The sequence below is a fragment of the Schistocerca nitens genome, chromosome 2, assembly GCF_023898315.1.
Source record: "Schistocerca nitens isolate TAMUIC-IGC-003100 chromosome 2, iqSchNite1.1, whole genome shotgun sequence".
Classification (NCBI taxonomy): Eukaryota; Metazoa; Arthropoda; class Insecta; order Orthoptera; family Acrididae; genus Schistocerca; species Schistocerca nitens.
Window position 1 is genome coordinate 734402094 of NC_064615.1, and position 26991 is coordinate 734429084.

The 26991-nt window shown below is 43.0% G+C and overlaps 1 protein-coding gene across 1 annotated transcript in view; it reads left to right on the top strand.

Annotated features, from left to right (window-relative positions):
• Positions 1–26991, top strand: part of LOC126234593 (esterase FE4-like) — an 84861-nt gene that overhangs the window by 52160 nt on the left and 5710 nt on the right. Inside the window, exons 7-9 of the mRNA XM_049943308.1 lie at positions 2614–2779; positions 25289–25470; positions 26518–26650. Coding sequence (XP_049799265.1) covers positions 2614–2779; positions 25289–25470; positions 26518–26650 — 481 coding nt within the window. The remainder of the gene's footprint in view (positions 1–2613; positions 2780–25288; positions 25471–26517; positions 26651–26991) is intronic.

Sequence of the window (26991 nt, forward strand, 5' to 3'; positions counted from 1 at the left end):
CCGCGTAGACCAGAAGATATGACGTCATAAACATTAAGCTGTGTGAAAACGAGACTTGGGCGGAATTCGCTAAGGATAAAGGTGAACTAAGTGTACAGATATGTGTGAAATATATTAAATGTATGTGAATTATTCACTGAGGTGACGAAAGTTACGGGATAGCGACATTCATATGCACAGAAAGCGTTAGTATCACATACACATAGTATAAAAGGGCAGTGCATTGGCGGATCTGTCATTTGTACTCGTGTGATTTATGTAAAAATATTTCCGACCGGATTGCGGCCGAACAACGGGAATTAACACAGTGATCGCCGAATTAGATGGCTGGGACATTCCATTTCGGAAATAATTAGGGAATACAGTATTACGACGTGCGCAGTGTGAAGAATGTGCCGAGAATGCCATACTTAAGTGATTACCTCTCACCCAGGACAACTCAGTGGCCGATGGTCTTCACTTAACGACCGACATCAGCGAGGTTTTGCGTAGATTTGTCAGTGGTAACAGACAAGCAACACTGCGTGAAATAACCACATAAATTATTGTGGGGCGTACCACGAACGTATCCGTTAAGACAGTGAGGCGAAATATGTCATTAATGCGTTATGCCAGCAAACGACCGACACTAGTGCCTTTGTAACAGCACGACTTTCTCTCTCCTGGCCTCGTGACCGTTTCTGTTGGACCCTAGACTTCTGAAAAACCTCGGCTGTTCGTATGGCTGCCGATCGCAGTTGGTAAAATCTGTCGGGCAGACCATACGAAGGCACGGACAAAAGTTGTCAACATGGCACTGTGCAAGCCGATGGTGGCGCCATAATATACCTCAGTCGCATGGAATGGACTGGGTTCTCTGGCCCAACTGAACGGATCATGGACTGGAAATTGTTATGCTTTGCTACTTGGAGACCATTTGCAGCCGGTCAAGGACTTGATGTTCCCAAGAAACTGTGAAATTTTTGTAGATGATAATGCGCCATGTCACCGGGCCATAATTGTTCGCATTTGGTTTGAAGAACATTGTGAACAATTCGAGCGAATGATTTTGACTTCTACATCGCCCAGCATCAATGCCAAACAACATTTATGGGATATAATCGAGTGGTCGGTTTGTGTACAACATCCTGCACCGTGAACACTTTCGCAATTATGGATGGTTATAGAGGCAGCATGGCTCAGTATTTATGCAGTGGACTTCCAACGACTTGTTGAGTCCATGTCACGACGACCTGCTATACCGCGCCGGGCAAAATGAGTCCGACAAGATATTAGAAGTGTCCCACGACTTTCTGTCATCTCGGTGTATGTGATATGTGTGTACACGGGTGAAGTCACGCGTAAAAACTCCTCCTAAAACCCTGGATCGAAGTCAACCGATCTCGGTGCACATACTAGTTACTATCTGGAAAGAAATACTGTGGACGTAAGAACCGACAGCCACCGTTTGGGTTACGGGTGATAATGTGGTGAGAGAAGGAGGTAGAAGGAGATGAATAGACAGACACAGGGAAGAATGAAATGGACATAAATAGGAAATAGGAGGGGATGGACAGAGCCTAGGTAAGAGGGAATTGTACAGAAAGGGAAGATGAAGACATGAATAGAGAGAGGGTAGAGGAACAGATAGAAACAGAAAGGAAAGTTGGAAAGACAGACAGAGAGAGGGAGAAAGAAGAGGTGTACAAAGAGGTGAGAAGAAGATGGATGGAGAGAGGGGAGGAGGAAATTGCCAAAGAAAGGGAAAACGAGGAAATGGGCAGAGAGAGACGATGGAGGAGATGGATAGACAAAGGAAAGAGTGGGAGAAGGACAGAGAGGGAGGAAGGTAGGAAATGGACAAGGAAGAGGTAGGAGGAGATGGACAGAGAGAAAGGGAAGGAGGAGATGGGCTTCGAGGGGTTGAGGAGGAAATAGAGGGTGGAGGAGGGCGTGTACAGAGAGGAAAGGAGCAGTTGGCTCAAGGGGGGTGGGAGGAGCAGATGGACAGAGAAAGAGGAGATGGACAGAGACAGGAGGGACGAAGTGATGGACAGAGAGAGCGAGGTGGAGGAGAGAGTGGGGAAGAAACTGGAGTGGGGAAGGGAAAAAGGAGGAAATGTACAGAGGGAGGCAATGATACAGATGGACAGAGAAAGAAAGGAGGGAGAGATGGACAGAGAGAGGCATAAGGAGGAGGTGATCAGAGACAGGGGTGAGGAGGAGATGGACTAAAAGGAGATTGAAATAAAAACCTACCTGGGCAACATGAGGTATTCAGCCAGTGATGGTATAAAGTAAAGTGTATCAATAATTATGATGATTTATATCTCTATAACCTCGAATATGGACATCCGTAATCAGTGTGTCTATCCCCAGAGTACATCGTCTCACTGCCTTTTCTATTGATTTCCTATACTAATTAAGAGATATAATGATTCGTTTTGTCATTGTCATAAGTGATTTGATTAACACAGTGAATGTTATCAAAGGTAATCATAATAACAGTACAATATTAGAATGTGCAGTTATATACGAATAAATTGTGTTTAGAAGTCTCTGTTGTTGGCTAAATGTGGAATTCATAACTTATAGTTAAGAAAAGAGTTATAATCCGCGAATTTATTGTGACAGGATAGCCTAAGTTTGTTCTCTTGTGTCTGGACACCCACTGCCGAACCGGAACACGATGGCGCATTTTTGACGGAACAACCGTGGACCCTCGTCGCCGAAGGCCGCTACAATCTGGTTCCTTTCATGGCTGGTGATACTGACCTCGAAAGACTGAAGCAAACGCAGAGTAAGATAACATTTACTCTTGAATTTCACGTAATATATTTCGATTTTTAAATTTTTTACATATTATTTGTGCTTGAAAGACACCATAAGTAAAAGTAACTATGCCGGATTTATGAGTAAAATAACCAATGCAGGTATTTATAATACCTAACACTGGTATATAGACCTTTTAAGTATTTTCGTTAAGTTAAGCATAAGACATCAAAATAGATTTGGTTGATATTATTTATCTGAGAAATACGTATTTTTCTGTGTGTAAACATAATTGCTTATAATCGCCATTTAAATAAAGTTGTTCCATTGTTGAGTTTAAAAGTACTACTCCTCCAACAGAAAGTTGGATAACCGATTTTACAAAAGCTTCTGAGAAATTTTCCTACTCTCGAAGCAATACTGCGTGTTTTCATCTCCAGAGCATACTATACTAATGACTGTTCCTGTGTCCAGCAGATACGCAGTTAACCAATTGTCCAGAAAACCCGTTGAATCAGAAGTATATCCTAAGATGGCATACCTCTTTGAACGACACACCAGAATGATGTGTAATTCGTAGCAGGCCTACATTATTAAGTGTATGTAATACGTGACATTCATGTGTAGCATGGGAATAGCTACCGCCATCAAGTACAAATCTAAGTGAGTGCGTTTGTTGGATGCACATTTTTGACAGTATTTCATTCTCAACTGTTCAGACCATTCTCATCAGGATGCAGTTTTTCGTTTGACAGCTGAACACAGTCGTAATGTGTATAACACTGAAGAAAATAATCATATTCGTAGGTGCATTTTTCAAAAATACGCTAAAACAGATGCACTTTAAGTACATTAACTGATTCACGCGTAAAACGTACCACCTCTGAAAGAGGAACGTTCTATCCATGATAATTACGTAATTGGTCAAACGGGGTATTTGAAGTGAATGAAAAATTTATTATATTAATGTAACAGCTTGTCAGGACAGTTATTCATACACATCTTCAGTTCTAATCCTAATAACTCGTATTTCACATAACAGCAAAATCATCCACCAGCTTATATTATAAAGCAAAATCGAATAAAATAAAACAGTGAATTTCTCATCCTCGTCTCATGAAAATGTTAAATTTGTGAGGCGGGACACGAATTAAAAAGATATTTGTGGAACATGTAAGGAGTCTTTTAAGTAGATACTTGAATCAGTTCTGCACCAGCCACACAAGAAACTGATTATACAGTGTATTTCAGAAGTTCTTTGACGAGTATCGAGGGACAGTCTACACAACTTCTGCGTGTAGATTGTCCGAGGCACACACACACACACACACACACACACACACACACACACATACGGTATTTTATTCTCTTTCTTGAGAATATACTCATTTTATTTCCTCGTGTGTGAGTTATGCACATGAGATGCTGGTTAAGGTTGTGAAAATGAACAACAATATTTGTACACACCTTTTATTTACACGCATATACGACTCAGGTTACAACAGGTGCTGCTCGATCTATTCAATGTTCCCTAAAGTTGCAGTTTAACCGTGCTTGTGTGTCAACCCTGCTTCATGTTGGAACCAGCCCTTTTTGCAGACAGCAGTCGGTACTTTGCCCAACAGTTCTCAAACTGTTGTCTGCTCTTACGGAAATTGCATGTGGACTCGAACAGCCTTTTTTTTCGATGAGGTGGAGGGCGGACGGGTTGCTCATCAGTCTTCTGGTCTGATGCAGCCCGCCACGCCTCCATCTCCTGTGCCATCTTCTTCATCTCAGATCAGTGCTTATTCATAACGTTCTCAGTCATTTGTTGCATTTCATCCAATCTCTGATTACTCCTGCTGTTTTTACCCTCTTCATTCCCGTTTCTACCATAGAAGTTATTCCCTGATGTCTTAACACGTCTCCTATCACCCTGTCCTTTCTTCGTTTCAGTGTTTTCCACATATTTCTCTCCTCTCAGATTCTGGGAAGATCTTCCTCATCCTTCTCAATCCACTTAATTTTCAACATTCTTTAATAGCACCGCGTCTCAAATGTTTCGATTTCCTTCTTTTCCGGTTTCCCCATATTCCATGATTAACTTCCATACCATGCTGGGCTCCAGTTGTACATTATCACAACCTTCTTCCTCAAATTAAGTCCGATGTTTTATACAAGTAGACTTCTTTCTCCCGGGAATACTCCCTTTCTCAGTGCTAGTGTGCTTTCTATGTCATCCTTGGTTCATCCGTTGTGCGTTTGTTTGCTTCCAATGTAGCGGGTTCCTTCATTTTCTCCACTGTGTGTTCTCCAATTTTGATGCTAAGTTTCTCACTAATCTCATTTCTGCTACTCCTAATTACTTTCACCTTCCATTTCCGTTTCCTCTCAATCCAATCATTAGATTGTGCATTCAATTCGAAATATCTTACAATTCTTCCCCACTTGCATTAAGGGTAGCAATGTCGTCAGTGAATCATATCGCTGATATTCCTTGACACTGAATTGTAATCCCACTCCTGAACCTATCCTGTTATTTCCATAGTTGGTTCTTTGAAACACAGATTGAACAGTGAGGGAGAAAGGCTGCATTCCTGTCTTACACTTTTTGCAATAATAGCACTTCATTCTCGCTCTTCATTTCCTAGCCCTCAACGTATTCCGTCTCTTAAATTAACTAGCATCTTAAAATTGATCATCATCTGTGAACATTTATGTGGGAGACAGAATAATTAGCATTCTGAAGTCTAAATCGCTGCATTAACTCCATATGAGGTGCGGAATAGGGGAGCCCTAGTTCTTATACATTCTGAAAATGGCGTTCCTGAAGGTTGTCCACCTATCATAGTGTCCACTGTGCATGTACGTGTGAGCTCGCCTCCCAAATACACACCACATTTATATATACAAGTACACACACTGCATCTCCTCCATGATTGTTTCCCAGTTGATAGCTTACTACAAGGTGGGGCAAATAAAATTGGCCTTAAGAAAGAGTCCCACGATACAAAGAAACACAGCAGAAGAAAGGAGATACAGAACTATCCTGACAATAGCAGGTGTTGAATTTGATCACCATTCATCTCTTGGCATTTTTGGGTCCTGGTCAGAAAGTTGCTGCAGGCGGGTCAAAGCTGGACTCCTGAAATTGCTGCAATCTCATCTCAAAATGTTCTGCTGCAGTTCTTAAAGACTATGAGGGTTGTTGCGATACACCTTAGAGTTGAGAACTCCCTACAGAAAGCAATCGCACACTGACAGATCAGGTGACCTGGGTGGCCAGCTAGGGCCGCAATCAGACTGACCTCTGCCTACAGCTCTGTCAGGGGTGAAGATTGTATAAATGTGCTCCAGGGTTCGTCGGGCTGTATGGGCAGTTGTTCCACCCTGTTGGAAGTAACTGTAGGTCTCGGGGTGTGGTTATATGAATGATTTCACGTCCAGTCGTATCCATTCGAATGGGCCACTTTTATTTGCTCCAGCCTGTACATAAGAAAAAATCTGACTGCCACAACAAAATTACAGACAAATTCCCAACGTTGCATTTGGTTGAGGGGACGTAAAGCACCGAAACTTGAGAACTTTGTTACAACATCAGTACTGAAGTACATAACAATTCTGGAATCAGCACGTTACATATACATGGTGCATTTATCCTGACAACCCTGAATAACTTTATGTGCCCACCGTAAACAAAAAATGTCTGAAGAAAATCTTCTTTAGCTACCAGAAAGACTTGAATCAGCGTAACTACTGTTTTTGTATCATTGTTATTTCGAAGTTATGAACAGAGTGCGTTTTTTTAAATAGCACCCTATCGAGGGTGAAGAAAAAATGCGGCACTTGGCGGTCGGCGTGCAATTCCTCAACCCAATTCAAGACAAAAGCGTATCGAGCAAAACCTAGTTGCACAGTAGGTTTAACAGAAATGCTATTTAAAAAACGAGGCTCTGACATCTGAATGCAGCTTATACAGTTTACATCTCCACAGTGTGGTATCTTGTGTTTTTGTTTCTTTTACCCATATCTTTACTAAAATATTAAGACATGATATGAACTGCTTACAGACATAAACGACCTCTTCGTTTCGTCTATGAGACAAATTCTGGTACCGCGCGACGCGGAATTTGAATCCCCGCCAGACGTCATGGACGTCGAAGACCCCTAGAGGTTTCTGCACCATCGCGCCATAAGCTGTGGCGGCGCGCGCCTCCTGGACCGCATTTAGCGTGAGGGCGCCACAGTGGAACACCTGGTTGCAGCGGCCAATAGCGGCGTCCCTGACTGAGTACTCACAGTACTTAAGCGCCTGCCTGTCGCTCAGCCAGGTCCCATCCTCTGTTATGCCAGTCCTGCCTGGATATCTGCCCCCCCCCCCCCAAATTCTATAAGTCCCTCCAGATCCTTGAGCGTCATGCACTGCGCCTCGCCTTCCGTATACGCCTCCTGTCCCCCACGCGGATCCTCTATGATCTCATTCCTTTCCCCCATCTGCTCCTATTCCTCGAACATATCCGCATCCTCTACACCTCTCGCCGTCTTGAACCCCCTCACCCCCTGGTTGCTCCTCTCCTCTCCGATCCCCGCCCCCTGCCACGTCTTCACCGTTGTGTCCCCCCTACCCTCCATCTCTACACCCTACATCTCCTTTCCCAAGGTGGCTTCCATCAACTCCCCCTCCCAGATGGTGCCCTCTCTCCCTCCATTTATACCTCCTATCAACTCTGATCCTCACTGCCCCTCCTTTCCTCTGTCCTTTTCCTGGGCTCCCTCTCCCCCCCCCTTCCATCCTCTTTCTTCCCCACCTCCCCTCTCTTTGCCCCCTTCTCACCCCCGCGTCCTTTTACATTTCCCTCCTCTGCCTCCTCTCATTCCCTCTCGCGTCTGCCCTTCTCCCCCTTTATTAGTCCTCTCCCTCCTTGGTCCCCCCCCCTTTTCGTTTTTTCCTCTCCTCCCTCCTTGTTTTTCCCCCTCCTGCAGGTTTCCCCCCCCCCCCCCCATCTGCCTTTGGCTCGGGAGTGTCATCTTTGTGCTGTCACTTTCGTGCAGTGTTCTACAGTGAGTGTTCTACAGTGCGTGTTTTACAGTGAGTGTTCCGTGTTGTGTTTTTTGGGACTTGTTGCTAACGGCCATCATACTGTCGCTGGGTGTGCCTTTTATCTCTTGCAAACAGGAACCAGACTGTCGCCATGTTTTTTTTTATTTTTTTTTATTGTGTGTCTACTATGTTACTTGTCTGATTCCTGTGTATTTTATCTACATTGCCAACCCCTTTTGCTTTCTGTTTTAACTTTCCGCATTTTTTACACCATTTTACACTTTATATCACCATTTTATCGCCTGTTTTTCCTTGTTTCTTTCTTCTTCCTTTATTTAACAAAAGTCTGTAGGCTGTAGAGCAGCGTAGTACGCTGCTGCCAGCCCGCCCCCTTCGGGGGGAATGGAAAATAAATAAAGAAAAAAAAAACAAGCTCAGCCAGTCAGTCTAACACTGCGTACGTCTCTTGACATATCGCTTCGCCGTAGACAGCGTATTTACTTTCGTGTTTTGTGTACGAGTGGACGTGGTTGTCTAGTTAGGTGTTTCGACTCTGTTGTCTCGTTCTTGTTGTTGTCGTAAGGTCCTTCGTTGGTCGTGTCCGTCCTCTCCCGTTGTGTTGTTGTTCGCGGGCCGCTCCGCGGGTCCCGCTGCGTTTTCCGTCACTTCAGCCCCGCGACTGTTCCGGTCGCCGTTACAACAACAATAAAGCCAACAGAAAGTAATAGTGGGTACAGTCACATCATCCGTGCCCAACGAGGTACAAAACACACAATAGGTAGGCTGTGCTAGTTTGCACATTATGCTACGCACAATAAATCGATCCTGCACATTTGCTGTACAGACTTACTTTAGCAGAGCCGGTACGCACACGTAATAACAACATTCACTTTAGACAAGTGTTCAAAGCGCCCATATTGCATTTTGCAACCCGGTGGATCATATATTGTTGGACCTTCCTATAACACCTGTATCCACCAGTGTCAAAGTACCATGTATGCTATCGATTAGGTAGCGTACATCCAAAGGGGAGTACCGAAAACTCGTTCCTTCATGTGTCCTCATAAATAAAATCTATGAGGTTAACGTCCGGGAACGTGGAGACCAGAGCACTTTTTCACCATGGCCAATTCGCTTGCCTAGAAACGCTGGATTTAAATAGTTACCCACAGTTATTTCAAAGTGTGGCGTTCCACCATCATGCTGAAATCACAGCTGTCGCCGAATGCCAAGTAGAACGTTTTCTAATATGTTAGGCAGAGTATGGCAAAGAAACGTACGATACAGGGCGCGGTCAACTTGTTCGGCGATAGATAAGGTCCCAAAAGGACTCCTCACGTGATTACATCAGACAGGTTTATGCCCAAGCGTGGCTTGTTCGTGGGTGTCATGTGGATTATGTTTCAACGAGTAATAGCTGTTGTGGAGGATAGGGTACCTTTACGAGTGAAAGTAAATTCGTCACTCCATATCAGGTTATTTACAAAATGTTTGTTATGTACTACTTGACACGAAAGCATTTCACAAAACTGTACCATCGAATGCTGTCTTCTGGCTGCTGGTGTTGAGTTAACGTGTTATAATATGGATGCAGTTCTTCATTTGCAACACTTGTTTTTGAAATATCTGGAACTACCTCACAATATCTTGGGCACTTCGCTGAGGGGATTGGTGAACGGTTTCAAGACTCGCGTCGTCTGTTTGTGGAGTACGTCTAGTCATTTGACGACCATTACTTGTGGACTAAGATTACCGGTTTCCCGAAGGTGCTTCTCCAGGCCAAGGAAGTAATTCTTACCGGTATCAGCGACTTTGAAGATACAGTGCAGCATACGCAACAGCGGCAGCAGCTTGGTTATCGAATGTGCTCAGCAACAAAAGCATATCGACGTATTCATTGTTTGTGCACCCAATCCGGAAGTCACCATAAATGAATTTGACAAAATCAGTTATGGTTGTGCACCGCACCTTTCATAAACGCATACATGCAGTTTAAAGGGTTCCACTGTCATGTGATAAAATTATGTCCCGTTTATAAACGACGACGACTATGGAATGGGCGTCTAAAAAATAGAAAAGGAACCTGACGAGAATTTGAGCTATAGTGCCATGGCGGATGTCGGTTCGATATCCCAGCAGTCTACTTTTTTCATTTAAGTTCCTTCCTCGCTTTTCTGACTTAAAGGAAACTAACTACAAAGAAAAGGGGTCTATTTACTTGCCACTTTGAACGTAAAACAAATATCTGCACCACTTCAAGCGTTGCCCCCTAAGTAAGCCTATCGCAACAGTTCTACTTGAACTAATAAAGGAGTAAAGGAAAGGAGGAGAGGGTATAGAGTGTATATAAGAAAGAAGATAGTTCAAATGGATCTAGGCACTATGGGACTTAACGTCTGAGGAAATCAGTTCCCTAGAATTAGAACTACTTAAACCTAACTAACCTACGAAAATCACACACATTCATGTCCGAGGCAGGATTCGAACCTGCGATCGTAGCAGCAGCGTGGTTCCGGACTGAAGAGCCTAGAACCGCTCGGGCACAGCGGCCGGCTAAGAAATAAGAAAATTTACTTAATTTTTTTTCCAACGTGTCTAGTGAAGTCCATGGAAGCCACCAATAGCTTGGAGAAATAAATGCACGTTTTCTCTAAATGAAGAGGAATACCTTTGGGGATCAAAGTATAAAAAACAATGTATCACATCGCTCATGACAGGGACATTCCAGCTACATGCTGGGTTGTACAAATAACTCCAAATGAAGTTGGAAAAGTTTTGGCTTTATTTCGGATTACGGACAACGGCAAAATGTCGCTCTTTCGCCTAAGTCCCAAAATCGAGAATATCTTCTCGCCAGTGGCAAAAAAATAAAGAACTGCTATCCGTGGAATCAATTCACAGAGTGAGTCTTCCTCTGTGGCTAGTGCACTTCATACGGGAACGGCATCGACTGCATTGCTATTCAGTCAGGAGTGACACTTGTGAGAAAGGCCAGAATTCGTTGGACCAAGTGCCAGACACCTACTGCCAGGCCACAAACGAAGCGATGATTGTCTGTGTCCGGTAACCCGTACACGATGCAAAGCAGGTAGTCGGTAAGCTGAACTTGGTGGAGACGAGAACGATCTCGTCGTTTCCCGTTGATGCTGACATACAACACGAAATTGGCAGCAGTGTCAGGAAAACGAGCGCTCACTGCCCGGCATATATTGCACCTCCTGTAGTGCGGGTACTTCAGTTCTAACATTCTGTCACATTGGCGACGCGGGCCAGCTGCATCTTAGTGTAGACTGCCTTCATCGACAACAAGCGCACATTCGGCAAAGAAGCAGAAAGATAGCTGTGCTCCAGATAAAATGGTTCAAATGGCTCTGAGCACTATGGGACTCAACTGCTGTGGTCATTAGTCCCGTAGTACTTAGAACTACTTAAACCTAACTAACCTAAGGACATCACACACATCCATGCCCAAGGCAGGATTCGAACCTGCGACCGTAGCAGTCGCACGGTTCCGGACTGCGCGCCTAGAACCGCGAGACCACCGCGGCCGGCTGCTCCAGATAAAATAGTCCGTTTTGATAGAAGGGCACTGGGACAAGCGACAAAGTCACCGTTAGGACAAACGTGGGCAGGGGATATGCATCAAGCAGTTATCTGGTTAGACGTGACAGGGAATGCCGCCACATCGTCGATTATGAGCTGACAAAAAGGGTCCGAGCTCTATCCAGAACATGGTAAAGACCTACACCCCGTCAAGCCTGGGGAAGGTTGAGGGCATCAAAGCGTACTTAGAAAATTATCCCCTGGCTAAGAAAGGAACCAAAGACAGCTAATGCACAGAGAGCCAGGGTGTGCGACACCTGAAGAGATTGCGCCGTCTAAGGGATCCGTGGCGCTGTGTGGGTGCTGACACAGCATGTACGAAGCAGGTCATTGGACCGGAGCCAATATTGAGTCCAAACGTGATCCATTCCAGCAGCCATCTGCAACTGACGGTCACAGAGCGTTTGCAGGTCAGCCGTATAATTGAAACCAAGGCAGCTTAAAGAATTGTTCATATTAATCAGGTGAACGATCCCTTCAAGTAGGCCTGTACCGATGTATACATCTCGCGTTTTACCCACATTATGGGAGTTGCCCGAAGCCTCGCCTTAAGTCGCTCCCGTGCAAGTGCTACGTGTGTATCTTCGACACGTTGAAGGCACGGGACCAAATCGTCCACACAGTGCAGCAAAATCGATGTCCACCTAGCGACATTTCCGCCAGTCACTGTCGGTAGGCCACATAACAACGGTTCTAGGGTGAAGGCGTACAGCAGAGCTGACAGGAGGCAGCCTGTCGCATCGAGCATATGATCAGGATCCGTTGTGTGAGGCTGGGATGTTGCGCCACACATGAAACTTATGACCACCTCCACAATAGATTGATTGATTGATTAATTGAGAGCGGTTTCAGGACCAAACGGCGAGGTTGAGGCGCAGCGCTGTATACCGATCCTGCTTGGAGGTGGTTAAGTGGGAGATGTGTCTAAGAGCTGGATAGTGACAGATGGTGACGCGAGACTGGACGCGCACGTAGTTTATGTATCAGCCGATAGAGGACAATATTGGATAGGGGACTGTGATTTAAGTTTCGATGGTGCCTACTAGAGTGCACTAAAGTAATAGAATGTTTTTCATAAACTGTTCTAGTATTTTCATTAGGTGTTATGTCTTTTTGTGTATGTAAATGTTATAAATGTGTTTTGCAGTATGAATGATGCGTGAGTGTGGTTTAAGGTTAATATGAAGATAATTGTTTAACGAATTCTGTAGTGGGACTTAGTGTGGGAACATTTCGAAGAAGTATAGATATGGACAAAGGGGATTTTTGTAGAATAGATTTGCAAAGTAAGTTTACGGTAAAGGGAAAGTTAATTCAGGTATAAATAACAACAGTAAATAACTTTATGCATAAGCAAAACTTCAGCATATTAAATAATTACGTCGGTAAAAAGTGCAGTCGTGAGGTTTACTATTTTGCGATTGGTTGTGGATGAAAAGCGCGGACCGACGCGGGAGAGTGATGTTTTGCTATTGGCTGTTCAGTAAACTGACCAATGGTAAAGCAGTATTCTTCGCGTGCCTTTCTCTGCTGGTAGAGATGACTTAGAGTATTCTAGGGAAGAGTCGAAGCCTAGCCATGAAAGAGATCGGACGTGTGCAGTAGTAGTTCCGATGGGAATGATAAGTTGCCGGATCTAGTAGTGTTTAATACATCAAAGTGTTGGAAAGTGACGGCATAATTATTCCGATGTGTGTGTAGAAATTTCGGAATTTTTAAGTGAATTTTGTGACGAGATAAGACATATATTCCGTGTGGCGTATTGAGCAGGTCGGTGGCTAAAAACTGTGACTGTATTTGGCGCCGACAGACTTAATATTTGGCGAGCATTATCAATCAAAAACAATCAGTATTTTTGTATCCAGAATGAGATTTTCACTCTGCAGCGGAGTGTGCGCTGATATGAAACTTCCTAGCAGATTAAAACTGTGTGCCCGACCGAGACTCGAACTCGGGACCTTTGCCTTTCGCGGGCAAGTGCTCTACCAACTGAGCTACCGAAGCACGACTCACGCCCGGTACTCACAGCTTTACTTCTGCCAGTACCTCGTCTCCTACCTTCCAAACTTTACAGAAGCTCTCCTGCGAACCTTGCAGAACTAGCACTCCTGAAAGAAAGGATATTGCGGAGACATGGCTTAGCCACAGCCTGGGGAATGTTTCCAGAATGAGATTTACACTCTGCAGCGGAGTGTGCGCTGATATGAAACTTCCTGGCAGATTAAAACTGTGTGCCCGACCGAGACTCGAACTCGGGACCTTTGCCTTTCGCGGGCAAGTGCTCTACCAAGGCTGTGGCTAAGCCATGTCTCCGCAATATCCTTTCTTTCAGGAGTGCTAGTTCTGCAAGGTTCGCAGGAGAGCTTCTGTAAAGTTTGGAAGGTAGGAGACGAGGTACTGGCAGAAGTAAAGCTGTGAGTACCGGGCGTGAGTCGTGCTTCGGTAGCTCAGTTGGTAGAGCACTTGCCCGCGAAAGCCAAAGGTCCCGAGTTTTAGTCTCGGTCGGGCACACAGTTTTAATCTGCCAGGAAGTTTCAGTATTTTTGTAGCTATTACGTTTTCAGGAAATGGAACACCATAAACTTGCTAATGTGAGTGAAAGGGATTGTGACTGAATGTGTTAAGGCTAGCGTGGGCTTGGCAGTGATACTTGTTCACCTAAGTTTCAGAATATATATTAGTTGAGGACAAAATTTCCAACCTTTCATTTGTGTGAAAACTTTCTCCTGAAACGTAGATTAGTGACTTAAATTGGAGCCTGGTTCACGTCGAGGTACAGTAGGTTTCACTCGGCTTTCCTACTGATGATCTGCTGAGACAATGTTCACAGGTAGGTGCAGGTTCGTCGTAATGGGACGGAAAGAACTGCGCCGCCGCAAGGTCATCAGTCACCTCAACAATAGTTTCTTGGTATCGCATAAAATGAAGGACAGGCATCAGAAAAGTATGATCAAATCCCTGCCTGAAGTATAAGGACACCAAAGCTGTAGGAAAATGTTGAGCTCGACCGAGACAATCACCTGCCTCTAATGGCAGAGTGTCGTCCAAATGTTGTGCACTCTGCTTAGCAGAGGACAAGACAAAACGGCCCATTCTCTTAAGTCGTGCTGCCAAAATACATGTAAAGAGCTTCATGTCGCTATTTAGTATTGGCAAGGGGTGATAGTCACTGATGTCAGGAGTCCTATGGTGTTTGTGAATAAGATCAATGTGGCCCTCAAGAAAAGCATTGGGAACCCTCACCATGGGCACATCAGTTCTCCATGGATAACAATTTCTTTGGGTACTAAGAGATGTCGGAAAGTCAGTCAACCGACATCTTCGCAACAGCGGCGTGGGTGATAGGGATCACTGTAGGTGTCACTGGTTTCGTGGCGTATCCTACCAGCGTCTGAATGAGGCATCTGCTTGTGCAACCCGACCGGATGAGGCTCTCCAGGCTACAACCCGGACAAGTTCGCAGCTGACCATTGTACCTCACGATCGCCCACACACTGCCAATCATCACATAAGAAGGCACGTGCTTTGTCAGTTAAATTTTGATCTGTGCAATTGAAACGTCGTAGGTCTCGAAGGTCTGCCATATTTCTGCGATGTGGCTGATGACTTTTCCGTAAGGTAGAAAGGCAGATACGACCACGCACCTAAGAAGGGAGTTCGAAAGCATACAGGGCGTGGAGACCAAACTGTTTGTTATCGATCGAAACAGGTCCAAAGTGGCCATTAGGATGTTTGAATTTCAATCGCTGGGTTAAACATCGCACAACACCAGTACAAACTGCTCCTGTCCGCAGTTTGATGTAGGCGACACTGCTTGTGACGGACAGTGAATTCCTACAACATCTTAAAGTACGAGATGAACTTCATTAAGTACAAATTGCCCACTTTGTGAGCTCGAGGTCGTACATATTGCACTTGAAATCTAATCATTATAGTCGCACAGCGGTAAGATAACGCCCTAGCAGGTGAGAACTTTCAGGAATATAGCGACACAGTAGCGCACTCTAACGTGTAAAAAAAAAAAAAAAAAAAAAAAAAAAAAAAAAAAAAAAAAAAAAAAACATTCCCACAGGGTGCTGCTCGGAGCGCGGAGCACGTCTATCTCGTGTCACAGCTATGAGCCGACTGCGCGTTTTAAAATGAAATAAAATGATCGTATGGCATTGGTGGCCGGGAGTCCCCACCTGGAGAAATTCTGCCGCCGAGTTCCAAATCTTTTTAGTTGATGCCATATTGGGTGTCTTGTGTGCCGACGATGATGATAAAATGATGTTGTCAACACATCAGCCAGCCGCCAACCGGAGAAAATCCCCACCCGGCCAGCAGTCGACCCAAGACGTGTTGCATAGCAGTCACACGCGCTGACCACTCAGCTAAGGAGGTGAGCTACCTACTCAGCAGGCAAAGACGACTGGTACATAGTGCGGCGTGATACACGATCTTCTGTACAATCCCATGCTCTTCATGGTGTGACAGTGTTGCCAGATGTGTTTTCAAAATTCACCCGATCTCATTTTGGTAGAAAAAACGATTGTCTTGAATCTAGATGAGGATTTGCATTCTGACCTCCAAGTGCGGCATTTCGTCTTCACCCAAAATTTTTATTCGGTTATCCACTTGCTCTTCTCAAGACATAGCCATAACAGTATCACGTATTTACGTAACGTCAACCTTAATAATAAACAGAAAAGAGAATCTTTAATATAATTTTGCAGCACTGTGATCCATAGTGGGCACAAAAAGGGTAGAACATGCAAAGGTACTCAGACTGGTGACATTAGATTGTGACACACGCTGTGTGCGTTGCATGAAGGAATTCATCACTACTTCCACTGTTGCCTGATGAAGTGAATTGCGAACAAGCACTATACATGCAGCACGTTCTCAGGAGCTGATGGAATATATCGATGGATAACATCTTTCATTCACTGCCGTCGGCCCCTGTGGCCGAGCGATTCTAGGCGCTTCAATCCGGAACCGCGCTGCTGCTACGGTCGCAGGTTCGAATCCTGCCTCGGGCATGGATGTGTGTGGTATCCTTAGGTTAGCTGGTTTTAAGTAGTTCTACGTCTAGGGGACTGATGACCTCAGATGTTAAATCCCATAATGCTTAGAGCCATTTGAACCATTTTTATTCCCTGCCAGCGGATAATGTTCAGAGGAGCCAGCAGACCGAGTAGGGCAGTCCGCTGCTCCTCCAGGACCAATCCATAGCGCAGGATACCTTAGCTTCAGAACACTGGACGCACACAATCCATTATGCGCTGTACGTCCATCATGTTGGTCTACTTAAACATTCTTTTTTTAGCGCCGCTTCATACACAAGACGAGGAATAATTCGTTTGATAAAACTGACGTATGCCCTGCCATTTACGTTAGTGTTGATGATATTAAGTCCAATAATTATAGTACCAAGGTTTCCACATCTTTCAATAGTACTCCATTGACGTTGATGTTCCTCCCGTCTACGTCATCGTGGATTCGTAGCATTAATAATGGATGTTCTCTGTAGTTAACTCTCATCTGGATGTGAAGGAAACTTCATCAGTAAAAAGAACATCAGAGAAGGAGTACTTATTAGCAAAGCTGCAAAGCTTTGATACTGTGCCCGCTGACAGAAATGTTCATGATTCTGGAAATCATTCCCAATTAATACCGTGTGTCAATGTACAACATGAGGATGGAACTGTGACGTGTTATAGTGCGATGTTCACTGGTTTTAGGAACGACAGTCTCCTGTTCAAGCTATCGTGTGATCACTTGTGGATTCCTTGCAACAAATATAAGAACAGGAACTTCTGCAACTTCACTTATGCGAATTCTATTACAGCTGCTTTTCCTGGAATTGAAGCTTCCCGTTTACTGAAGCGTCACAAGACGGGAAAACATCCGTGGATTCTTGTCAAGATACCACTCTCTGCCAAGCTGATCTGCCTGAGCAGCAATGTCTCTATCTTCAATCAATATAAAAGAAAAGTAATTATGGCGCAATTTCTAATGAAGGAGATTTTTACTGTATATAACATTTCACTTGAAAGTACTACTATGGTGTACTATGTATATCCGTTTTCCAAATAAGGAAACCTTATTGGAGTTACTGTTGTGTTAACTTCTATTCTCCATAGAAGAGTAGAATTTCATCGTTCTCTTAGTTGGTGTACACTGTGCTCATACAAACCTTCAAATGAAGACAGTTGACTGAATGGGTGGTGTGTATTTTGCTTCTGATTCCATTTGTTCATTGTCAGCTACAGTACAAGGACAGTAGTGATTTCCACCTGTTATGTAACTGTCGAGGTACGTTCAAGGTCAGAATGTAACGGGAAATAACGTGATGCAAGGATGTCGGGAAAACGAGGATCACGCGTCCACTGTGCCAGTTCTAGGACAGATAATTATCTAAGACACCCTCACCTCCTCGACCTGGCTCAGTAGGAAGGTGGGATGATTTAAAAATGGTGGGATTACCCTTCCCGTCTTTTATTATTATTATTTAAACTATGTAAGTTTCGTCACTCGGGGTCTGTACCCCGTGGCGAAAGTACCACGAAACGCCAGCGGAGATCAGCGACCACCTCTGGCCAGAATAAAAAGAAACAGAAGACTACCAAGTTCGAAAACAATAATAATAATAATTATTATTATTAACCAGTTGCCCATAATTATTAATTGTGTGTAAATTCATGGACACACGCTAATTATTTTTCGTTGTCTGACAGTGCAACACCCCTCTAATTTGGCACTGGCTGAAACGTTGGATTAACACATACAGGTATTCGACGTTCTATCGTCTTCGCCTGCACAGCTGCAGCAGCAGTCGACACAGCCACACTTTCACTGGTTTATCAGATCCACCATTCGAGTATCCTGCAGCGCCACAGCTGTCTCAGCATCCGTCGGAGCTTCCTCAACCCGCCAAGCCAAAATTAAGTGGTTCTGGAATATCGCTCTTCGCCAGTATTCAGCATGTGACTGCCAGTGGATCGGAACATGTGAGTGTAGGCTTAGCACCTGATAGGGACTTTGACATAATAACTGAAACTGAAAATGTTCACTGTGTTCGTGTTTGAGTGCAGTATACATGGAATGAGTGGACTGTACGTGCAGCATGATGGAGTACATTGAGAGGAACTGTCTCATAGTCCTACTGGCGTCCATCTGTTTCGAACTGAGGTGTCCATAGTCGGAGAAGCGATGCTTGCATTAACTTCTGGAGACATATGAATTTCATTAAACATTCAGATGTTTTGAATTTGCGTGGACTATACAGTACATTAGCGATCGCAAAAGACATTGAATCACTGCCACCAGCACATTGGAGATACATTCTATTACTTTGTAAGGTATCTGCGTGAGCATAATGTGAATACGAGTAAATTAGGACAATGAATATATTCGTGTGTTCTTCCAGTGTTAATGTCCACAACTGTTAACAAAATAAACATAAAATCCATAGAAGCGCATTTTACACACGCAACACATGTGTATTTTGTTGATCCCATCGGGTTGAATGCTACATAGAGATAATTAAAAACACACAGCGAACAATTATTTGCAAGGTATTGCAGAAGATAATGGCTGTGTTTTTGTGAGAATGTACGAGGCACAAAAAAGTATAACTTTTCGACATTCAATAATTGTCACCCGATGCGACGCTTAAGTTTGAAACTTGGCTGTAAGGCGCCTACAGCCTTCCTCCGTCACGGTGCGAAAGTGTTGCGTCCTGAGACGTCAGCCTGCGGCTCGGCGACTCATCAAACAACAAGATGTCAGCACAGGCGAAGAAAAGGACTGTAGCTCAGAAGTTAATGATATCACATTTCGCCACGATTCTGACCAACGCCACAATGGACATGTCGCCCGATGGGTACGGAGTCACACACCTTCTTACCCACGTTTTAGCTCTTCTTTTGACGCCTCTGCCATGGAGGTCAGAACCACGACGCCCAGCGTTCAATTGCAGAGTTCTTATGGATGGCCGAGGAAAATATTTCCGACACATCACCTCTCTGAATGAAAACGAGAGGCCCTCAGAGATGCCGTAAAGGACGCAAATGAAACCACTCCTTCCCTTGAGCCGTTGATTCCCACCCTCCTCGCGATCGAAAATACTAATCTGCACTGCAATGAGCGACCAGACGAGGCCATGTTCAACACTGCTGACACCTACCATATGATTCATTCCTACTCTAAGGTCATCGTGGGGCTGCAACCCCACTGAAAGTCATCTGAACCCTTTGGAGATGAGAGTGACCGCAGTTTTTTTTTGCTATACATGTGTAACGGCTAGGAACTGTTCAAAACCAGTCGGCGAAATTTTAAAGTGATCCGAAACAGCAACTGGCGTATGTTTTTTAAGTGCTTCTGTGTCGCGTCCTCTTGTGGCGTTATCACGGAGGAGAGCAACACATGACGTATGGAGGCAGAAGAGGGAGGGGAAGAGGAAGAAGAAGAAGAATGAGAATATATTATTATAGATTACATTAAGAATCACAGAGTCAACGAAAGAAATGTGTCATATGGGGTCAGTGTGGAACAATCGTATATGTTGGGAAAGTATCCTGTACGTTTAAACAAGCACTCAATATAGATTGGGGCCAAGGAATTTGGACGGACACCCGGTTTAGTGGAAATAGTTTTCTTAAAATCTTCTAACCCTGATTAATATCTGCCAAAAGAGATACAAACCTATCTTGAAATACTACATAAGACTAACGCACATATGCAAATGCCCAAACAGTGGAAAATAACAGAACTTAGAATGAAAACGTGGTCCAAGTAGTCTGCATTCTTTTTATTTTCCCTGCAGCAGGCCGTTTTCAACAGTGGGTCACTCCCAAGCAGCTGAATATTTTCACACATAGCGCAAGTGAAGGTTTTGGCATTCAGCATAAACGAATGAAGAATCTACTCCTGGAGCTGCATATACATTGGATGACTCCAACGAAATAATAGAACAGCTACAGATGCTCATGGCATCATCTGCTGCAGGGAATACAATTCTCGTGAATGAAATAATATAAGAAATTTCAGGACTTCGACAAAGACACATTACTGAGTATGTATTATGTGGCCGATAATCCTTATGGTATTACACCATACAAAAATAATTTTTTGGACCTGATGGAAGACGAAGCGAATTGGTCGCAGATTTTGGAGTCTCTGGATCGCTGATCAAAAAACGTATGCATACCATAAAGACACAGGTCCACTAGTGGTAGGCTTGGGCTGTGCATCATGTCGTCTCAATGGCTGTAATGTTCAATGATCAGAAGATGTTTCCTAAATGTATTGGCGGAGCTCCATCTCGTCCTCATCACATTGTGTAGCAAGTGAGCATTCGATGTGCTACGTAACAGAAAATCATGGCGAAAAATGGTTCATCTATGAGCACAGTATCAGAACCCTCCCATTCTCACACTATTCACTTGAGTGTTTGAGAGTGGATAGGTTTCAACGAACAGTGCTCAAGTGATGAGGTTCATGTTATTGCTCTAGAGAGAAAGTGGGTATAGGGAGGGGAAACTTGATTCCTAATGTTGTAGATAGAGAAGGGGATGAGTTTTCCGTCTTCCTGATGGTCCAGGTCAATGGGAGGAGGGTGACCTCATCTTAGATCATTATCTGTCCTGTAACCAGCACAGTGGGTAGGTTACTTCATTTTCCTACAATTTTTATATCACACTATTTCCCAAGCTGTGTGTGTGGCCTTGGAAAGTTCTCATCTTGACACATACGCTTTGTACACTGGCCTTGAAAGTGCCTCACGAAATTGCCCGACAGGTGTGGACAAAGGAGAGGATTCCTTGGAACTGTGGACCTGACTTTGAAATATGATCGTTATCCATCCTTCAGTCGGTACAGATCCACTACTGTGGATGTATTACGATACCATTGACACCTGCAATGTGTGCTAGTGTGGGATATTCAGAGTCAGTTTTGTGCTATGTTTTTAATAACATCACGTTTCCACGAAAGGTACACTGTTTTTGAAAATGTCTTGAAGACATGAAGTGGATTATCAAAGAAAAAATATAGAGTTATATTTGGAAAAAGACATACTGCTGTTCATATCTTCTCAACAAATGAAGCTGTAAAGGGAATCAGTCATTGTGGTTAATGTCAATTTGGCACCTAAAGTACATTTTCTTGATGCGTTTCTTATTTTTCTTCTGGACAAAGAGTTACTTCCAGTGGTCAAGATAACTGGGACACACTGTGTATATCGCATGCTGACCCCTGCGCCCTTCTTATGTAAATAGTAGTTTTGTTCAGTACGACTTGTGTGAGAACGTTCTCAATTTTTGGGTAAATTGTTTTAAGTCTCCTCGACTAAATGCAACGTTGCAAATTTGGCTTCAATGTGTGAAAATCAGCAACAACGTATGTAGAGGAGGTCATACACTGCGCTGCAAAACATACATAGAGGCTATATTCCTTGCTGTAAGAAGATATGGCGATATAATATCCTGTGCAAGGAGGAGTAGTCGGTATTCAGGGATATTATAGGAGCGATCATTACAAAATCTGTATTTGTTGAGTGGAAGAAACGAGTACGTGTTTCGCAGTAGCACAAGTGCACATTGGCCTTGAAGTATGCACTTTAGAGCCCATGTTTACTGGAATTTATTTTTCTTGTTTCCATCCATACTGTCAACTTTCAAAATATGGAAAGCAAAGGGCAGATAGTAGGAAAGATTTCTTTCACGGTATCAAATGTGAAGAAGTGTTCACAGCACTTAAGGTATGCGTTTTAGAGCCCACGTTTACGAGACATTATTGATCGTATCTGTCATATCCCAGAGTGCTAACCATTCGACTATCGACTAATAAAGTCATCAGAAGATCAAAACAAACTGCAAAACGATTTAGAAAAAATATCTTAATGGTGTGAAAAGTGGCAGTTGAACCTAAATGACCAAAAGTGTGAGGTCATCCACGAAAGTGCTAAAATGAACTCGTTAAACTTCGGTTACACGATAAATCAGTCTAATCTAAAAGCCGTAAATTCAACTAATACCTAGGTATTACAATTACGAACAACTTAACTTGGAAAGAACAGATAGACCATGTTGTGGGGAAGGCTAAGCAAATGCTACGTTTTATTGGCAGGACACTAAGAAAATGTAACACACCTGCTAAGGAGACAGGCTACACTACGCTTGTCCGACCTCTTTTAGAATACCGCTGTGCGGTGTGGGATCGTTACCAGATAGGACTGACGGAGTACATCGAAAGAGTTCAAAGAAAGGCAGCACGTTTTGTATTATCGCGAAATATGGGAGAGAGTGTCATAGAAATGATACAGGATTTGGGCTGGAAATCATTAAAAGAAAGGCGTTTTTCGTTGCGACGGAATCGTCTCACGAAATTCCAATCACCCGCTTTCTCCCTACATAGGGAAGAAAAGAAAGGAAATCAGAGCTCGTACGGAATAACAGAGATGTTCATTCTTTCCGCGTGCTATACGAAATTGGAATAATAGAGAATTGTGAAGATGGTTCGATGAACCCTCTGCCAGGCACTTAAATGTGACTTGAAGAGTATCCATGTAGATGTAGATGTATATGTAGATTCCTTCTGCGACACCCTGCAGATATTGAGATCTTAAACGTGAGCATTGTGTAAAAAGGTTTGATATTCTTGCTAGATTTACACGATGTTTGTTTGACTAAGCGAGATGTTGTGCCCTATTTGACTTTTGGGACTGAAATAACAATATCACGAGTTATTGAGTCTCATACAGTAGGCGATCGTATCTGTCAGCTATAATTTCCTTAATGCCATGCTATCAATATAGGTTCATCTACAAGGACTGATCCATCAGTCAGATCAATATAAATTTTTTTTTATGCACAACGGATAACTCGGGTTTGAGACAGATATGTGAGGAAACAGGACGCTAACATAACAACTGCACGCCCCTAGAAAGTATGCTAGTCTGTATGCAATCAATTTTCTGCCTTTCTTTTTAAAACAGGAAATCTAGTGGTCGTTATATAACTCAAGGTGTTAGTGTCATTATCTGAATTCTATAATATCAGGGATTTTCGGCTTAAATACGCTTTAGGATACCAAGAAATTTTATGAATTACCTGAGGAATTGTTATTTAAAAAAGGAGAAGCACAAGTATACATGTTGCACAAGACATTCATATGGATTAGAAAATAAACCCAATTACTCATGGATAGTTCTGTAAGTGAACATCAGATACATGAATTGAAAACATAATCATACAAATGTGAATAAACTGAGCATAGCTTTTTCTCGCATATGGGGTGCTACAATTAGAACGAAGTAGCAAACACCTAAAGTCACTCATGCCGAAGAGGTACAGTAAGTACTCTTCCACCTCACCGGGTTTTAGAATTGAGAGAGTAGTCGAAAGCGACGGGGACGTGCCGCAGACTCCAGGCAAGTTGTTCCACAGTCGAGATCCATATTGGAATAACGATCATAAAATCAAACGTGAGATAGTCTTTCTATATGTAGAGGTAATCACGTTATTCAGTGAAAGGCAACCTAGTCTACTGCATATATCCAGGATGTTGGAACTAAGAACTCAAGTTGAGATTACAGATAAGAAGTTCACTCAGTCAACACATTCAGAGACATGAAAAATCCTGAAAAATCAAATACACATGCAGATAGTCACCCAGTTCAATAGATCAAGAGCTAAGCTTTGAAGGAGGTGGTCTGGAACTAGCCTGACGTCAGGGAGCATTATAACAGCTAAAATACCAGTTTGCCCTAACTAGATAAATAATGGAAATTCAGCCACATACAGTTAATTTCCTGACGGCACAATATGATCTAGCTAATAAGTAACAGAGTTAGTGTCTAGCTTTGCACAAGGGGATATGTGAGAGGTGATCTATGAATTACCTTAACTCGAGAAAAATCCAGAAACCAGCATATAATGGGAATTTGTGTCATGTATTGGTATTTGTTGGAATCTACACATGGTGATCTGCCTTTCGTGCTACACATTTTTACAACACCGAGCATCTTGTGAGCTCATAGGGATGCTAAGTCTCAACTGGTATCAAAGTAATCATAAAGACAACTATCAGGAAATATTCTAAAATCAAGAGTCAAAAACCACAATCATTGTTTTTAAAAAGGAGGAATGAATAATCAACTACAATTCCACTGGAACTACAATACACTGCTCAGAATCAGACATTACCTTAAGGCTATCACCGAAACAACGGAGGCCATCAAGAATTCACTTCCACACACGAAATAACACATTTTGGTAAAATTTGTAGATAAGAATAAAATCACGGAGGCGCTACCCTGTCACCTTAAATGAAACATAAACATTAGTGATCCACTATGACCAATTATATTCCTTTCCACCACTGGACGGCAGAAGCTGGCACATATACAGTATGAGCATCCAGGTCACAGTGACCGCTAGGCAGGCTACCTACAGCAATCCAGCATTGTGTAACATCATCTCCGGATCTAGTCTCTCTGGCGGGGTTGATTCAATTTGCGTTTCCAGGATTCAGGCTAGTTGTGTTTCCATTTTATGCACAATATTTCGACGACGGGTTCAGCGCCTTCTTGAGATGTTGCGAGTTTTGTTCTTAATGTGCACCCACTGCGTGGTTGGAGCCCATACGAGACATCCAGTACAGATAACACCGCAACTCTTAGCTTCTGAAGTAGGCGAATGGGTAGGCTGTCGAAATGTTGTGCAGAAGATGGAAACAGCAACTCAGCTCAACACCCGTAAGCACGCCATTAACTCTGGTCATATGTCATTCATTACCTGTCAAATTCTGTCTATGAAAATCTCTTCAAATCATTAACTTCTGTAACTCATTTCTTGATTTCAAAGTAGTTTGCTTTGGTGTAAAATCTGGAAATTGATTCTAAAGCCTTAGATGTCTTTTATGCAGAGGGTGGTGCATTATACACTGAAGAACAAGTAAGCAACCTGAACGAGAACTTTGACGAGATTGTGGGGTGTGACCTGCGACTTCCGACAAGGGAAGAGCAGTTGAAAGCAGCTGCGTCCATCAAAGAGTTCTACTACAATGGCAGCGACATCACAGTGCAGGACAACTACACCACATGTCTGGTAGGTCCGAGGAAACAGAGCTACCATGTACAAATCCCTACTGATAAACGATTATAGAAACAACGGAGGCCATCAAGAAGGTAAATCCAGACGTAGTAGTATCAAAGAAATGTACAGAAAATTGATTTGAGACTCAAAAGACTACTAAAATGGCAATACAGTGAACATAATTATTTTAGAAAATGAATGCTATATCAATTACAATGGTGTCTCACTGTTTCGTTTTTACAATTCTGTCCTACTGGTCATGTAGCGTATGTGCCCATCTAGTAACTTCTGAAAAATTTCAAACATTCAAGTAAGAATATCAGCACTGCATTCCCGTGATCTTTTTTGGAACATCAATGATAACGTAGCTCTGTTGGGAACTGGTGGATAAAACAGTCAATTTACTTGAAGTCAATTTTTGTCAATGTTTTTGTTTGGTCCAAACACAATTGAAACTTAATCTGAAGCACGTATCACCCTCTTCAGGAATATTTTGCATTGTAGAGAAGTTTCAGTCTTCGTGATGCTTAATAGCCAACTGGGTAGCGATGGATAATGATCTAGCAATTAGCTAATAAAACGTCCTCTTCACGTAAGACAAAAGTTTTCGTACATTACTTCCACACTCATTCCCTTGGGAGTAAAAGAAAAAAATTGACCATAGAGGATTATTTTGTGCGATTTACGTATTAATTCGAGCAACTGAAACTCAATAGTATGCCGCATCATAAATTTATCACTTGCAGCTGCTTTTACAAATACGGCCAATCAATAGCAATCGTCCAAGCACGTGCTAACACATTTTGATCTTCTGACGCGGCTTACGATGATGGCGTCCGACACATAACTTTAACGAATGTCGTAAGTTTTAGCGCGGTTTTCATGGACCAGTGACAAGTCTTTTATTATTGCCTTGATGCCGACTTTTCATTTATTCAAATATGTTACCTAATGTTTACAATCATTAATGGGGGCAGTATAGTTCAATACTGATGTTTTGTGCAGATTTCAAGTTCCCAAACTACTGTAGATTTTCATGATGTGTTTATTACATTTCAGTTGGAATCACATCGCTTTTTTGTGGAAGGAGTGGACGCTGCCATCCGGAGCATGGCTCGTTATTCCTACAACCCTGTTTACTACTACCAGTTCTCCTTCGTTGGTACTCGCAGTACATTTTCTCATGGTCCAGGTAGGATTAAAATTAATTAAAATAGTATAATAGGCATATGCCACTATTGATGCTACGATATTGCTCATTTATTTAGACATCAACGTATTTTACTATATAAATGTAACTCACTTCTAAAATAATTAAAACGTATCTCTAATTATAATTTTTTTTCTAAGAGAAAATTTGTACAGATCATTTGCTGTAGAACTGCAGAGGATACTTGAACGCACATTAATTACTACTAAATGACTTGTACTAAACGTGAGCCTCTTAGTGTCATGCATGGATTCTGGAAACGCTGTCGATGTAAAACCCTACATGTTGTCCGAGAACTAGATGGTCCAAGGTGAAATTGTGGA